The following is a 17,105-nucleotide window of genomic DNA, read 5'->3' on the forward strand; positions in this document are numbered from 1 at the left end:
TTCCCACTACAGTTCACCATCACAGAGTTCAGGTACTAACCCTCAGCTATCACTGCTCCATTTTCTCCTTCCGGCATAAACTGAATTGACCGCTCAAAGTAATCCAACAAAACCCGATTCTTCGACAACCAATCAAACCCCAAAATCATCTCCAACCCAACCATTGATAAAAAAATCAAGTTGTGCACAAAGTCTCTACACTCAAGCTTGAAACCTACTTGCCTACAACTTGACCTAGTCATAACCGTCTGATGCAGAGTATGTACATACAATTCAAATGCTAACTCTGACACTTTCAAGCCTAGTTCCTCAACTTTAGCAAAAGAAATAAATGAATGCAAAGCTCCAGTATCATACAATGCAACTAAAGTTTTATCACCAATTAAACATATAACTCTCATCAACGGATCTGCCTTAGAAGCATCCTTGAAGTTCATAGCAAACACTCGCCCCTGATGTTGACTCTGACCTGCATTCGCGTTCTTCCTACGAGTGCAATCCCTCGCAATGTGGCCTAGCAAACCACAGTTGAAACAACCACCTATACCAATCTTGCAAGAATCATATGGATGAAAACGCCCACAATGCACACAAGTTAAATATGGAGAAATCTTACTCTGATTCCCTCTTCCTTTGGCATACTGAAACTGATTATAAGTGTTCTTTTTGAAGCTTCCTTGTCCTTGAGGCGCATGTCCTCCTCTATTGAAATTCTGTCCCTTCGACTGAAAGTACTTGCCACGTCCCTTACTAGTATTTCCTCCATGAGTGTCCTTCGACGAGGCTACCGTCTTAGCATATTCCTCCACAACTCTCGCCTTGTTCACAAGATTGGAGAAAATACGAATCTCCATATGAGCCATAGCAGTCATGATGCTATCCTTGAAGCTAGTATTTCCAGCTTTTGTAGGTCTCCAGGGCACCCTAACACACCCGAGAAAACCTACAAAGCTCCTCAAATCGGCTAGTGTAGCCCGCCATAGATAAGGAACCTTGCTTCAGCTGTATGAGTTCCATCTCCTTCGCTTCCCTTGTAGACTCAGAAAAGTACTTCTTATAGAAGGCCGTTTGGAATACATCCTAAGGAACATCGGCATTCTGAAGCTGTAGCAAGTGGCGTTCTCCTTGCCACCAATGTTGTGCCTCTCCCAGAAGCTGAGAGCCAGCAAACTCTACATATTGGTTGTTTGGAACATGCTGTGCTTGTAACGCATGCTCCATAGCCTGGAACCAATTGTCCGCCTCTGTGGGGTTGGTTGATCCTCTGAAACTTGGAGGATGAACCTTGAGAAAAGTCGCCACCTCCCATGTTATGTCCATTCCCTTCAGTATTATCATTCGCATTTCCTTCGCCATTCCTGTTTCCATTCCCAGCCAATTGGCCTAACCTCTGCAAAGCTTGAAGAGTCGCAGCAGTATTAGCCTCTATGGTATTCGCAAGATTCGCCATTGCTGCTATGAATTCGGCATGGTTATCGGCCGGTTGCGCATTTCTACTCTCGGCTCGAGAACGTGTACAACCTCATCCGCGAGTGGCCATTAGGGTTCCTGTCTACACCAAACAATTGATATCAAGGTGATCAGTCTCAATATCAAAAGCCTAGTACTTCAATTATCCCAAAAAGGCACTCACAAACAAGCATGCTATGCATATATCAAATAGATATCCTAATAGCATAAAAGGAAAGACACACAGAGTATGCAATGAAGATATATATATATATATATATATAATATAGCAAAACATAAGAGTATAATAGTATAAGAATTTATCCATGGCTCACGGAGTTTAAGCTGGCTAGTTATGCACAGACCATACAAAAGTTAGGAAGTTAAAAATAGCTTATACAAGTTTTTCTCTCAAAATAAGCCTCTAGGCCAAAGTAAATACAAAAGATGAGAGACATATTCAAATTAATCAAAAGACATCCAAAACAGATAAGGATCCTCCGCTTCTGTCGCCATCCAAAGCAACTAACCGATGTGGGTTGCGACCTGTATCTGAAAAACACAACAGAAATATGGTATGAGAACTGGAGGTTCCTAGTATTGTAACAGTGCCCAGTGATGTAAGATATAAGACCCCGGGATGCCAGAGGCAATCTTAGAACTTCATATCCATCACAAGATTCACCTTAAAGCATGACTAAAACAATAAAGCATAACTTAAAACTTAACATGAAAAAAAGGGTAATCTAACTTAAAGGATTTTCTAACTAACAACTCTATGCTGTCCCACAGCCTTCACCAACCTACCCTCCATGCGATCCCATCGCCACCGCCTTCCGAACCTCCTCAATCCCAGTAGAAAACACAAGTAATATCAATGCAAGTAAAACACAAGAATAGGGATTTATGGCAAGTAATTTAAGTAGGCAATTAGGCATGTTATACAATTAGGCAAGCCATTACAAGTCGACAAAGTAAACAAACAGATAGAAGATGCATATGATGAATGACTGTCTTATTGGCTGTGATATCACATTGTCGGTTCAACTGCCAACCCGACACATTTCCATGGAGATGTCGCCCATCGGAATCATAACTGGGAACCCCCGAGATATGGTGCTCGGAACACCATCCTGGATTTTGTCCTTGCACACTTTATTGATCCGAATGGATACGAGCGGGATACTCTTGCCACAGACCACACATCTCAACGTAAGCGGGATTAACCACGGTCCTTATGCCGCCGCCGCTACCTCGACTGGTGGGATTAACCACCGTCCCTGCCAGGCGCATAGCATCTCAATAGTCTCAATATAAAACAGTAATCCAGTGGTTTTCAGAAAACATTTTCAGTACATCATGGATCCATCATTTCACCTCGAGTCCTCGACTCATTTTAACCACTGTCAACTCAACATTTCCATTCCGAACTCATTGGTTCGTCAATTTCTCGATTCAGGTAACTGATGGGTGGAAATCAGATTTCCACACAAAAACTCACCGGCAAGTGTACCGGGTCACATTAAGTAGTAATTACTCACAAGAGTGAGTCGATCCCATAGAGATTGATGGATTGAGCAATTTTAGTTAGGTGATGAATTTAGTTAAGCTAATATTTGATGAATTGAGTGATTTTGATTGACAGAAATTAAATTGCAAGTAAATAAAGGTGTAGAAGGTAAATTGAGCAGAAGGATAAAGTTCAAAAGAGGTAAATTGCAAATAACTTAAAGAACAAGAAAGTAAAAGAGCTGTAACTTAAATTGCAAGAAAAGTAAATTGTAGAAACTTAAAGTACAAGAAAGGAAAATTGCTGAATCTAAATTGCTAAGAAATGTAAATTGCTTGAAGAGTAAAAGGATTTGGGTACTGGGACTTGGAATTGAACAAGGAATTGTAAACTAAAGTAAATCAGGAAGCTCTGAGTCTGGATCTCAGTAGCAAGAACAAAAATAGAAAATTGCTTCAAGAAATAAAACAGCAAGAGAACTTGATTCAATTATGAAAAACTTAAAGAGAAATTGAAGATCGAAGAAGATCAATGTGGTTAGAAAGCAGATCAAACTCTCAAGTACTCTCTTGATCAAGCAGAAAATAAATTGCAGAAGAAAATGAAATTTAAAATAGCAAAAGAAACTCAGATCCACAATAGACTTCCTCAACCTCAATTCAAAAACCCAAACAGAAAAGTAGAAGTTGCAGATGAAAGAAATTGAAAACAGAAAATTAAACTCATATCCAATTCTTAGAACAATTGAGAAGAGAGGTAAAAGATGATTCTCAAAATTTGAATCAATAGAGCTCTTCAATCTCAATTCCAGATCCAAGAACAGGAATTAAAAGTTGTAGAAGAAAGAAAATGCAGAAAGAAAAACTCTGATCCAAATTCCCAAATCCCAAATTCAAAACAATTGAAAATTAAAAGTGAGCTAAAGGTAAAACTAAAAATGAGCAAAAGTTACTTTACAAATCAAATTAACTCCTATTTATACACTTTCTATTTTTGGTTTTCAGAATTTGGAGTGGGCTTTTCAAGTTGGTGAAGAAGTGGATCCAAGATGGCTTTTGATTGAAAATTGGACCAAGGGCCACCTCCAGTGGAGCACTCAGTGAAGATTCAAAACGTAGCACTCTCTTTCGTGTGTCTCCCTTCGAACCAAGCCTCATACATAGCGCTCAGTTGGAGAATTCCAACGTAGCGCCCCTTGCTTCCATGGTTCCCTCTTTGAACCTTGCTGGCTTCACTTTGTGGGTTTCCTTGCTTGCTTGCAATTTCCTCATGCCAGGCTTTGTAGCGCCTTGCCCCCTCTTCGATCCTTGGTTGCCCCATTTTGTGAGTGTTGCGCCTAGCTGTCTTTGCATGAATGCCACGAAAACGTTAAAATGTTTTAACGCAGTGCCCCATTCTTTGAGCGCTTTGCCTTGCTAATTGAGTGCTCCGTTTGGTGCATTGAGTGCTATGCTTGAGCGCTTTGCTCTTCGAACCCTTGTCACTAACGTTCAATTTGTGAACGCTCCGCTCAATTAGTGAGCGCTACATCTCTTTGTTGCTCCCTCAACCTTGCTTTCTTAGTGCATCATTAGGCGCTCCGTTGGGTCTTCGAGTGTTGTCCCTATCTCCTTTGGATGAGCGCTACACTTTTAATATCATGGGCCACACTTTGGTTGAGCACGTTTTCATGGTTCTTTCTTTTCTTCTCCTTCAAGCAACCAAATAAACTTATCAAAGTATCACCAAATTCACAAGGTTTCTAAATCATTCATAAAATTAACTAATTCTAGCTTAAACCCTATGATTTTGTGTCAATTAAATGATGGTTGCTTGGTTTAACATAACCATGAGAATCCACTCCAAATCACTTACTTATTGTGCAAGAAAGTGCATAAAACCTAATGAAACAAGTGAAAAATGCTTGAAAAGCTAGCATAAGATTACTTGTTATCACAACACCAATCTTAAATCTTGCTTGTCCCCAAGCAAGAACTAAACATAAGAAGAAATGAAATGAAACAGAGAAGCATACATATCCTTATTTAGCAGAAAATTGAACTTGGTTCATGGGGTTTTATGCAGACAAATGTAGCTCACTTATTCTTAGCTATCTGATATGGAATGTCCCTTTGATGGTTCACTAGAGTTGCTGCTATAATGCCTTGCTTTTTGGTTGATCCCTGTTAGCTTTTTGTTTCTTTCTTTTGCTTAGAAAGCTTATTTCTTAATGAAAGCTTGGTGGCAAGTGTTGCAGCAGCCTTTTGGCTAAATTTTTGCTCAACACTCCTTCACCACAGACACTTGGCTCACAATTTCTTCCTAGGAACATTAATGCCCAGCATCTCTTTGGATCACTAAATGCTTTGTAACTAAGTTGCTCTTGATGATGGACTTTGGGTAGGCAATCCCAGATTAGTTAATCCAAGTGGCCAAGTTTTAAATACTCCTAAGAACCTAAGTGTTCAAGCATATCCTAGTACAAAAGCACCACAGGCATATGTCCTAAGGTCCAAGCTATTGGTGTCTAGCCTTATTGTTTGTTTCTTTGCCAATTCTTGGCTTTTCTTTTCTTTTTCTTTCTTACTTTGATCACTCTCAAGGGATGCTTATTGTTAAAAAGGTTTTATAGCAGCAATCTAATTCACACTTCAAGGAACATTTTATTATGCAGCTTTTGTTATTGAGCTATGGTGCACGAATTGTGAATCACACTTTTCACCACTCGTACCACTAACCAGCAAGTGCACTGGGTCGTCCAAGTAATACCTTACGTGAGTAAGGGTCGAATCCCACGGAGATTGTTGGTTTGAAGTAATCTATGGTTATCTTGCAATTCTTAGTCAGGAAGTCAATTGTATTTATCAGTTGAATTGCGAATAAACAAGAGAGCATGGGTTAAAGGTTACTTGTTATGCAGTAATGGAGAATATGTTGGGGTTTTGGAGATGGTTTGTCTTCTGAATCTCTGCTTTCCTTTGTCCTCTGATTCACGCACGCACGTCCTTCTATGGCAACCTGTGTGTTGGGGCATCACCGTTGTCAATGGTTACATCCCCTCCTCTTGTGAAAATGGTCCAAATGCTCTGTCACAGCATGGCTAATCATTTGAGGTTCCCGATCATGCTGGAATAGGATTCACCCTCCTTTTGCGTCTGTCACTACGCCCAGCACTCGCGAGTTTGAAGCTCGTCACAGTCATTCAATCCCTGAATCCTACTCGGAATACCACAGACAAGGTTTAGACTTTCCGGATTCTCATGAATGCCGCCATCAATCTAGCTTATACCACGGAGATTCTGATTAAGGAATCTAAGAGATATTTATTCAATCTGATGTAGAACGGAGGTGATTGTCAGACACACGTTCGTGGATTGAGAAAGGTGATGAGTGTCACTGATCATCACCTTCTCCATAGTTAGGCGCGAATGGATATCTTATATAGGAACACGCATGTTTGAATAGAAATCAGAAATACTTGCATTAATTCATTGAGACACAGCAGAGCTCCTCACCCCCAACAATGGAGTTTAGAGACTCATGCCATCAAAGAGTACAAAGTTTAGGTCTAAAATATCATGAGATACAAAAATAAGTCTCTAAAAGTTGTTTAAATACTAAATTAGTAACCTAGGTTTACAAAAGATGAGTAAACTATGATAGATGGTTCAGAGATCCACTTCTGGGGCCCACTTGGTGTGTGCTGGGGCTGAGACTTAAGCAATTCACGTGCATAAGGCCATTTTGGGCGTTCAACGCCAGGTTTGGACCCATTTCTGGCATTGAACTCCAACTTTTAATCCTTTTCTGGCGCTGGACGCCAGAATTGGGCAGAAAACTGGCGTTGAACGCCAGTTTACGTCGTCTATCCTTGAGCAAAGTATGGACTATTATATATTGCTGGAAAGCCCTGGATGTCTAATTTCCAACGCAATTGGAAGCGCGCCATTTCGAGTTCTGTATCTCCAGAAAATCCACTTTGAGTGCAGAGAGGTCAGAATCCAACAGCATCAGCAGTCCTTTTTCAGCCTGAATCAGATTTTTGCTCAGCTCCCTCAATTTCAGCCAGAAAAATACCTGAAATTATAGAAAAATACACAACTCATAGTAAAGTCCAGAAATATGAATTTTTCCTAAAATCTAATGGAAATAAACTAAAAACTAACTAGAATATACTAAAAACTATATGAAATTAACCCCAAAAAGCGTATAAAATATCCGCTCATCACAACACCAAACTTAAACTATTGCTTGTCCTCAAGCAACTAGACAAATAAAATAGAAGACTAATAGGTTGAGAAGCAATAATATCTCAGAGTTTTTGAGTGAAGCTCAGATTCTAATTAGATGAGTGGGACTAGTAGCTTTTTGCTTCCGAACAGTTTTGGCATCTCACTTTATCCATTGAAGCTCAGAGTGATTGGCATCTATAGGAACTTAGAATTCAGATAGTGTTATTGATTCTCCTATTTCAGTATGATGATTCTTGAACACAGCTATTTCATGAGTCTTGGCCGTGGCCCTAAGCACTTTCTTTTCCAGTATTACCACCGGATATATAAATGACACAGACACATAATTGGGTGAACCTTTTAGATTATGACTCAGCTTTGCTAAAGTCCCCAATTAGAGGTGTCCAGAGTTCTTAAGCACACTCTTCTTTCTGCTTTGGATCTTGACTTTAACCGCTCAGTCTCAAGTTTTCACTTGACACCTTCACGCCACAAGCACATGGTTAGGGACAGCTTGGTTTAGCCGCTTAGGCCAGGATTTTATTCCCTTAGGCCCTCCTATCCACTGATGCTCAAAGCCTTGGGATCCTTTTTATTACGCTTGCATTTTGGTTTTAAGGGTTATTGGCTTTTTTTTTTGCTGCTTTTTCTTGCTTCAAGAATCATTTTTATGATTTTTCAAATTATCAATAACATGTCTCATGTTCATCATTCTTTCAAGAGCCAACATATTTAACAGTCTTAAACAACAAATTCAAAAGACAGAAAGTATTGCCACCACATGTAACTAATTAGAATTTCTCTTATTAAAACTCAAAATTTTATTGCCTCTTATTCAAAAGATCTACTATTTTATTCATGTTTGCTGATGATGAGAAAAATAAACTATGGCTTAATTGAATATAAAATCAAAATAGATACTAATTACTACTATATGACTCTTAAGGTGAACTTCTCTAATGATACTATCACAGAGTTAAAGCAGAAATTGGAATTTAACAACCTTTGTTCTGGGAAATGGGTGTTCCTCTGATCCGTGGGGTGCTTGATTCTTCAAGAGATAACTTCTGGCGCTTTAATTCCCTTAAGTCACGCCCTTGCTCCTCTTGTTCTTTAAACATATAGGTCAGCATTTGACTGTGTTCCTTCTGTTCTTTTATTATTTGCTCCATAGCTTCCCGTATCTTGGTGACAGATGTCTCAAGATACTCCCAGTATTCAGATTGAGGGATTTCTGGGAGAAATTCCTGTGTTTTCTTCTTGGTGGGATCATCCTGGGCTTGTTGTTTTTCCATTGATGCTTTGGTGATTGGTTTCTCAACTAAGATATACTCAGTTATTCCCATCCTTATCCCGGCGTCCTTGCAGAGCAGAGAAATCATGCTTGGATAAGCCAACCTGGCCTTTTTAGAATTTTTGTTAGCAATTTTGTAGAATTCAGCTGAGATCAGCTGATGAACTTCCACTTCTTTTCCCATCATGATGCAATGGATCATCACTGCTCTTTTAACTGTGACTTCAGAACGATTGCTAGTAGGTAACAGAGAATGCCCAATGAAGTCCAGCCATCCTCTGGTGACTGGTTTGAGATCCTCTCTCTTGAGTTGATTTGGGACACCCTTTGTGTTGGTGGTCCACCTGGCTCCAGGGATACATATTTCCTCTAGAATCTTATCCAGGCCCTTGTCTGTTCTCATCATTCTCCTGTTGAAGGAGTCTGGATCATCTTTCAGCTGAGGTAGCTTTAAGATCTCTCTGATCTTGTCAGGGATGGTATGAACAATCTTTCCTCTGACCATGGTCCGATATTCATAGAAAGCAGTTCCAGATAGTTTCTGCTTGTCAGTATGCCACATATTAGCATAGAACTCCTGGACCATATTCCTCCCTACCTTCGTTTCAGGATTAGCTAGGACTTCCCAGTTCCTGATTCAAATTTGCTCCTGGATCTCCGGATATTCATCTTCTTTCAGATCGAATCTAACTTCCGGGATCACTGATCTTAGACCCATTATTTTGTTATAATGGTCTGAATGTTCTTTAGATAAAAACTTCCCTTGATTCCAAAGTGGTTTTAGAACGCTCTCTTTCTTGCCTCTTGGAGTGGGTTGTTTTCCTTTAGGAGCCATGATCTTAGTGATCGCGGATAAACACACCAAACTTAGAGGTTTGCTTGTCCTCAAGCAAAAGAAAAGAAAGGAGAGGGATAGAAGGAGAGCTAGGTGCAATTGTTGATGGAAGGGGAGGGAGGCTGAACCCAAATTTAAAGGGAGGGAGGGTGGGTTTTCGAAAAAAAAATGATAAAGATATGATAAAAAAGATTGATTTGGAAAAGATAAGATAGAAGATTTTTGAAAAAGATAGATCTAGATTTTAATTTTTTTTTGAAAAAGATAAATTGGAGATTTTGAAAATGATATTGATGAGTTGAAAAGATAGATTTGTTTTTAACAGGATTTTAAAAGAGTTGGATTGAATTTGCAAAGAGGGTTTGTGCTTATGGATTAAGATATATTTGATATTTTTAAGGTAGGGTTTTTAGAAATTAGGGATTTTAAAAATCAGTGTTCCTAACATGTTTATGCAAGAAATCATGAATTGAAGTATGAAAATCAAGATTTGAATGAAAAAATATGAAGAAAAATGAATTTTGCCTCCTCCCTGTCATCCTGGCATTTGAACGCCCAAACACTGCCTGTTTTGGGCGTTCAACGCCCAAATGCTGATCTCCTGGGCGTTCAACGCTCAGTTGTTGCCCTTTTCTGGCGTTGAACGCCAGATTTCTATCCTTACTGGCGTTCAGCGCCCACTGGCTGCCCCTTTTGGGCGCTGAACGCCTAAAATAGGCTCTTACTGGCGTTTTCTTGCCAGTGAGCTCTTTTTCTCTGTTTTGCGTGCAGATTCCTTCTGTAACCCTGTGAACTTATGCAATTGATTCTTTACCTTGTCATCAATGAAATCTATATAAACAAATAAAAATAAAAATAAAAATAGAAATGGGGCAAAATTCTTGGAGGATTGATGCCCCATGGCTGGGTTGCCTCCCAGCAAGCGCTTCTTTATTGTCTTTAGCTGGACCTTGCTGAGCTTTTAGTCTAGCTTCAGCCTTGAGCACTCTTGTTCAACGTTGCCTTCAAGATAATGCTTGATTCTCTGTCCATTGACAATGAACCTCTTATCAGAATCAGAATCTTGAAGCTCCTCATAACCATATGGTGATACACTTGTAATCAAGTATGGTCCCCTCCACCGGGATTTCAATTTCCCGGAGAATAGCCTGAGTCTAGAGTTGAACAGCAGAACCTTCTCTCCTGGCTCAAAGATTCTAGATGACAGCTTTCTGGCATGCCACTTTTTTTATTTTTCTTTATAAAGCTTGGCATTTTCGAAAGCTGTGAATCTGAATTCCTCTAGCTCATTTAACTGGAGCAATCTTTTTCTGTGCTTCTTCTCTAGGCACACACCTACGGATTATTCCGTCTGCACATCTCTTAAAGAGATAAGGTTCATCCCACAAGTAGTACTTTGCATCAGTAATTAATTTCTTCTTTTGTATCCTGTTGTACTCCTTGGGTATGAACCTTGCAGCTTTATAGTTTGCAATATCAGCAAACCATGGTGTTTCCTGAATGGCAAATAAATGCTCATCCAGAAAAGTCTCAGAGATCTCAAGAGACGGGAGGGGCGTTCCTTCTACTGGCTCTATCTCGGACAGATGATCAGCCACTTGGTTCTCTGTCCCTTTTCTGTCTCTTATTTCTATATCAAACTCTTGCAGAAGCAACACCCATCTGATGAGCCTGGGTTTTGAATCCTGCTTTGTGAGTAGATAGTTAAGAGCAGCATGATCAGTATACACAATCACTTTTGATCCTACTAAGTATGATCTGAGCTTGTCAATGGCGTAAACCACTGCAAGTAATTCTTTTTCTGTGGTTGTGTAATTTTTCTGGGCATCATTTAGAACGCGACTAGCGTAATAAATGACGTGCAAAAGCTTGTCATGCCTCTGTCCTAACATTGCACCAATGGCGTGATCACTGGCATCACACATTAGCTCAAATGGTAATGTCCAGTCTGGTGCAGAAATAACTGGTGCTGTGACCAGCTTAGCTTTCAGCGTTTCAAACGCCTGCAGGCACTCTGTGTCAAACACAAATGGCATGTCAGCAGCTAGCAGATTGCTTAGAGGTTTTGCGATTTTTGAAAAATCCTTTATAAACCTCCTATAGAATCCTGCATGCCCTAGAAAATTTCTGATTGCCTTAACATTGGCAGGTGGTGGTAATTTTTTAATTACCTCTATTTTTGCTTGATCCACCTCTATTCCCTTGTTTGAGATTTTATGCCCAAGAACAATCCCTTCAGTCACCATGAAGTGACATTTTTCCCAGTTTAAAACTAGGTTGGTCTCATGGCATCTTTTTAGAACAAGTTTCAGGTGATCAAGACAGGAGCTGAATGAGTCTCCATATACTGAGAAGTCATCCATGAAGACTTCCAAAAATTTTTCCACCATATCAGAGAAAATAGAGAGCATGCATCTCTGGAAGGTTGCAGGCGCATTACACAGCCCAAATGGCATCCTTCTATAAGCAAACACTCCAGATGGACATGTGAATGCTGTTTTCTCTTGATCCTGAGGATCTACTGCAATCTGGTTATAGCCTGAGTAGCCGTCTAAAAAGCAGTAATAATCATGACCTGCTAGTCTTTATAGCATCTGGTCTATGAATGGTAAAGGAAAATGATCCTTTCTGGTGGCTGTATTGAGCCTTCTGTAGTCAATACACATGTGCCACCCTGTAACTGTTCTCGTAGGAACCAGTTCATTTTTTTCATTATGAACCACTGTCATGCCTCCCTTTTTTGGGACGACATGGACAAGGCTCACCCAGGGGCTATCAGAAATAGGATTAATCCCAGCCTCTAGTAATTTGGTGACCTCTTTCTGCACAACTTCCTTCATGGCTGGATTTAGCCGTCTCTGTGGTTGAACCACTGGTTTAGCATCATCCTCCAATAAGATTTTGTGCATGCATCTAGCTGGGCTTATGCCCTTAAGGTCACCTATGGCCCACCCAAGAGCTGTCTTGTGTGTCCTTAGCACTTGAATAAGTGCTTCCTCTTCCTGTGAACTTAAAGCAGAGCTTATGATCACTGGAAAAGTGTCACCTTCTCCCAGAAATGCATATTTCAAGGATGGTGGTAATGGCTTGAGCTCGGGTTTAGGAGGTTTTTCTTCTTCCAGAAGAATATTCAGAGGCTCTTTCATGTCCTCTGAATCCTCTAAATCAGGCTGAACATCTTTAAAGATATTTTCCAACTCTGATTCGAGACTCTCAGCCATGTTGATCTCTTCTACCAAAGAGTCAATAAGATCAACTTTCATGCATTCTTTTGATGTGTCAGGATGCTGCATGGCTTTGACAGCGTTCAACTTAAAGTCATCATCATTGACTCTCAGGGTTATTTCCCCCTGTTGGACGTCAATGAGGGATCGTCCAGTTGCTAGGAAGGGTCTTCCTAGAATGAGAGTAGCACTCTTGTGCTCCTCCATTTCCAGCACAACAAAGTCAGTGGAAAAGGCGAATGGCCCAACTCTGACAATCATGTCCTCAATCACGCCTGATGGGTATTTAGTGGAGCCATCAGCAAGTTGGAGACATATCCGGGTTGGTTTAACTTCTTCAGTTAAGCCAAGCTTTCTGATAGTGGATGCAGGTATTAGGTTGATGCTTGCCCCAAGATCGCATAAAGCTGTCTTGGTGCATTGACCTTCTAATATGCATGGTATCAGAAAACTCCCAGGGTCTTTAAGCTTCTCAGGAAAGCTTTTCAGAATGACTGCACTGCATTCTTCAGTGAGGAGAACTCTTTCTGTTTCTCTCCAATCCTTTTTATGATTCAAGATCTCTTTTATGAACTTGGCATAAGAAGGTATTTGCTCAAGAGCTTCTGCAAATGGAATCTTTATTTCAAGAGTCCTGAGATAATCTGCAAAGCGAGCAAATTGCTTATCCTGCTCCTCTTTCCGGAGTTTTTGAGGATAAGGTATCTTGGCTTTGTATTCCTCAACCTTAGTTGCTGCAGGTTTATTGCCTACAGAAGTGGTTGAAGAAGCCTTTTTAGAGGGGTTGTTATCAGCATTTGTGTGTGTCTGATCCCTCACTGGCAATTGAGTGCCAGGGTTAGAAGCTGAAGTGAAATTGGACGCCAGCTCCTTATCTGTTCCTGGCGTCTGAACGCCAGAACTGTGCCCATTTTGGGCGTTCAGCACCAGATCTTGCCCATTTTGGGCGTTCAACGCCAGATCCTTGCCTATTTCTGGCGTTGAACGCCAGTCCTGAGCATGGTCTGGGCGTTCAGCGCTAGCCTTCCACTAAAATTCTGGCGTTTTAGTTCCAGAATTACTTTTCCCTGGGCTCTTACTGTCCTCAGGTGAATTTTGGGTGGTTTGCTCATTTTTTGGCTTTTTGCTGCCTTGAGGTGGGATATTTAATGTTTTCCCACTTCTTAGTTGAATTGCTTGGCATTCTTCTGTTATTTGCCTTGACAGCTGCTGCCTTGTTTGCTTAAACTGTTCGTCCATATGTATATTAGCCATCCTTGTTTCTTGTAGTCTATCTTTGAATTCGGCTAACTGCTTTGTTAGAAAGTCCAATTGCTGATTGAATTCAGCAGCTTGTTTTACAGGACTGAGTTCAGCAGTTGCTGTTTTAACCTCTTCTTTCATGGAAGGGTCACTGCTTAGGTACAGATGATGATTCCTGGCAACTGTATCAATGAGCTCTTGAGCTTCTTCAATTGTCTTTCTCATGTGGATAGATCCACCAGCTGAGTAATCCAAGGACATTTGAGCTCTTTCTGCAAGCCCATAATAGAAGATGTCTAACTGAACCCACTCTGAAAACATTTCAGAGGGGCATTTTTGTAGCATCTCTCTGTATCTCTCCCAGGCATCATAAAGAGATTCATTATCTCCTTGTTTGAAGCCTTGGATGTCCAGCCTTAGCTGTGTCATCCGTTTTGGGGGAAAGTATTGATTCAGGAATTTTTCTGTCAGCTGTTTCCATGTCCTTGTGCCAGAAACTCTGTAGGTTCTTCCTGTGGAAGACCAGAATACTGGCAACTTTGCTGCACCATGATGATGAGCTGAGGATTCAACTCAAAGCTACTGACTCCAATGGAGGGTATGCAGATGCTACTCCCATATGAAGCAGTAGAGGGATTAGAATATGACCCCAGAGTCCTCCTGGACTGTTCATTTCCACTTAGATCCATGATGGAAAAAGGGAGATGATGTAAAATAGAGAAAATAAAATTTTTTTATTTATTTATTTATTTCGAAAATAAAATAAATTAATAAAATAAATAAAAGTAAGTGAAGATTTTCGAAAAAAATGAGGGGAGAGAAAGTGGTAAGGAAGTTTTGAAAAAGATATGATTTGGAAAAGATTTTAAATTTAAAAAAAAATCTGAATTTTTAAAAATAATTTTCGAAAATCTGTTTTAAAATTAGAGAGAAAAGATATTTTTGAATTTAGTGAGAAAAGAGAAAAACAATAAAATAGCACAAGATTTAAAATTTTTAGATCTAATGCTCCTTGTTTTCGAAAAATTTGGAGGGAAAACACCAAGGAACACCAAACTTAAAATTTTAAGATCAAGTCACAAGGAAAACTTAAGAACACTTTGAAGACTCACAAGAACACAAGAACATGAAGAAGACCACCAAACTTAAAATTTTTAGAAAATCAAACTAAAATTTTCGAAAAACACAGATAAATCAACAAGAAAACACCAAACTTAAAGTTTGGCACAGGACTTAATAGAAAAATTATTTTTTTCTTTTGAAAAAGATTTTAAGAAAAGGAAAATAAGGATTCTAAAATTCTAACACGACAACAATAAGAGACTCTAAACTAAAAAGAGAAATTTTTCCTAATCTAAGCAACAAAATAAGCCGTCAGTTGTCCAAACTGAAACAATCCCTGGCAACGCTGCCAAAAACTTGGTGCAGCTTTGTCTTCTGAATCTCTGCTTTCCTCTGTCCTCTAATTCATGCACGCACGTCCTTCTATGGCAAGCTGTGTGTTGGGGCGTCACCGTTGTCAATGGTTACATCCCCTCCTCTTGTGAAAATGGTCCAAATGCTCTGTCACAGCATGGCTAATCATCTGAGGTTCCCGATCATGCTGGAATAGGATTCACCCTCCTTTTGCGTCTATCACTACGCCCAGCACTCCCGAGTTTGAAGCTTGTCACAGTCATTCAATCTCTGAATCCTACTCGGAATACCACAGACAAGGTTTAGATTTTCCGGATTCTCATGAATGCCACCATCAATCTAGCTTATACCACAGAGATTCTGATTAAGGAATCTAAGAGATATTCATTCAATCTGATGTAGAACGGAGGTGATTGTCAGACACACGTTCGTGGATTGAGAAAGGTGATGAGTGTCACTGATCATCACCTTCTCCATAGTTAGGCGCGAATGGATATCTTAGATAGGAACACGCATGTTTGAATAGAAAACAGAAATACTTGCATTAATTCATTGAGACACAGCAGAGCTCCTCACCCCCAACAATGGAGTTTAGAGACTCATGCCGTCAAAGAGTACAAAGTTTAGGTCTAAAATGTCATGAGATACAAAAATAAGTCTCTAAAAGTTGTTTAAATACTAAACTAGTAACCTAGGTTTACAAAAGATGAGTAAACTATGATAGATGGTGCAGAGATCCACTTCTGGGGCCCACTTGGTGTGTGCTAGGACTAAGACTTAAGCAATTCACGTGCATAAGGCCATTTTGGGCGTTCAACGCCAGGTTTGGACCCATTTCTGGCGTTGAACTCCAACTTTTAATCCTTTTCTGGCGCTGGACGCCAGAATTGGGCAGAGAACTGGTGTTGAACGCCAGTTTACGTTATCTATGCTTGAGCAAAGTATGGACTATTATATATTGCTGGAAAGCCCTGGATGTCTACTTTCCAACGCAATTGGAAGCGCGCCATTTCGAGTTCTGTAGCTCCAGAAAATCTACTTTGAGTGCAGGGAGGTCAGAATCCAACAACATCAGCAGTCCTTTTTCAGCCTGAATCAGATTTTTGCTCAGCTCCCTCAATTTCAGCCAGAAAAATACCTGAAATTACAGAAAAATACACAACTCATAGTAAAGTCCAGAAATATGAATTTTTCCTAAAATCTAATGGAAATAAACTAAAAACTAACTAGAATATACTAAAAACTATATGAAATTAACCCCAAAAAGCGTATAAAATATCCGCTCATCAAGCTAACCATTAAATCAAACAAGTACCACCACTGAATTTCATTCTAATTTCTACAACATTGGACAATCACTTTTCTATATCAAACATTTCTCTTTTATTTATGCAGAAGGGAACAAAACAGAATTTAAACACATGATTGATAATAAGCATAATGCAGGCTAGCATTCTTGGCAAACATCTCCACTTACACCTAATTGAACACTTCAGCAAGACATATAGGAATCTTCAAGTTAAAACACAGTAAAAAGGATTAAGTGTCAATACAACTTGGTGGGCATGTCTCTCAGCTTTTCTTCTGTCCTCATTATTTCTCTTTGTTGTATCTCCTTTGGATGATGATGCATATCCCTTTCAAAGGTTGAATATTTTCCTACATAATCCTTAGAAGTTGCTTGTTTCCCAAGCCCTTAGGCAAATGGTTAATATGTAGAATTTGTTTGTAAGATTTTGAACTTACTTTGGTGTGTGAACACCAAAATTAGTTCCTTTTCTTATGCAACAAGTCAACCATTTATATGAAACCTTGTGCCTTTGCTGAAAGTAATGAAGCTAAAAACTAGAAAACAGACAGTGGTTTAGTGGTTTTCCTTATTGCTTGGAGCTAGTAACCAATTATGCAGAGGGTGAAATGTGTT

At 39.7% G+C, this 17,105-nt stretch overlaps 1 protein-coding gene across 1 annotated transcript in view; it reads right to left on the minus strand.

The window, feature by feature from the left end:
* Window positions 1-872, minus strand: part of LOC107636444 — a 1,183-nt gene extending 311 nt beyond the window's left edge. The window contains exon 1 of the mRNA XM_016339951.1: window positions 41-872. Within this exon, the coding sequence (XP_016195437.1) occupies window positions 41-872 (832 nt within the window). The remainder of the gene's footprint in view (window positions 1-40) is intronic.

The sequence above is a fragment of the Arachis ipaensis genome, chromosome B04 (genome assembly GCF_000816755.2).
Source record: "Arachis ipaensis cultivar K30076 chromosome B04, Araip1.1, whole genome shotgun sequence".
In the NCBI taxonomy this organism is placed as follows: domain Eukaryota; kingdom Viridiplantae; phylum Streptophyta; class Magnoliopsida; order Fabales; family Fabaceae; genus Arachis; species Arachis ipaensis.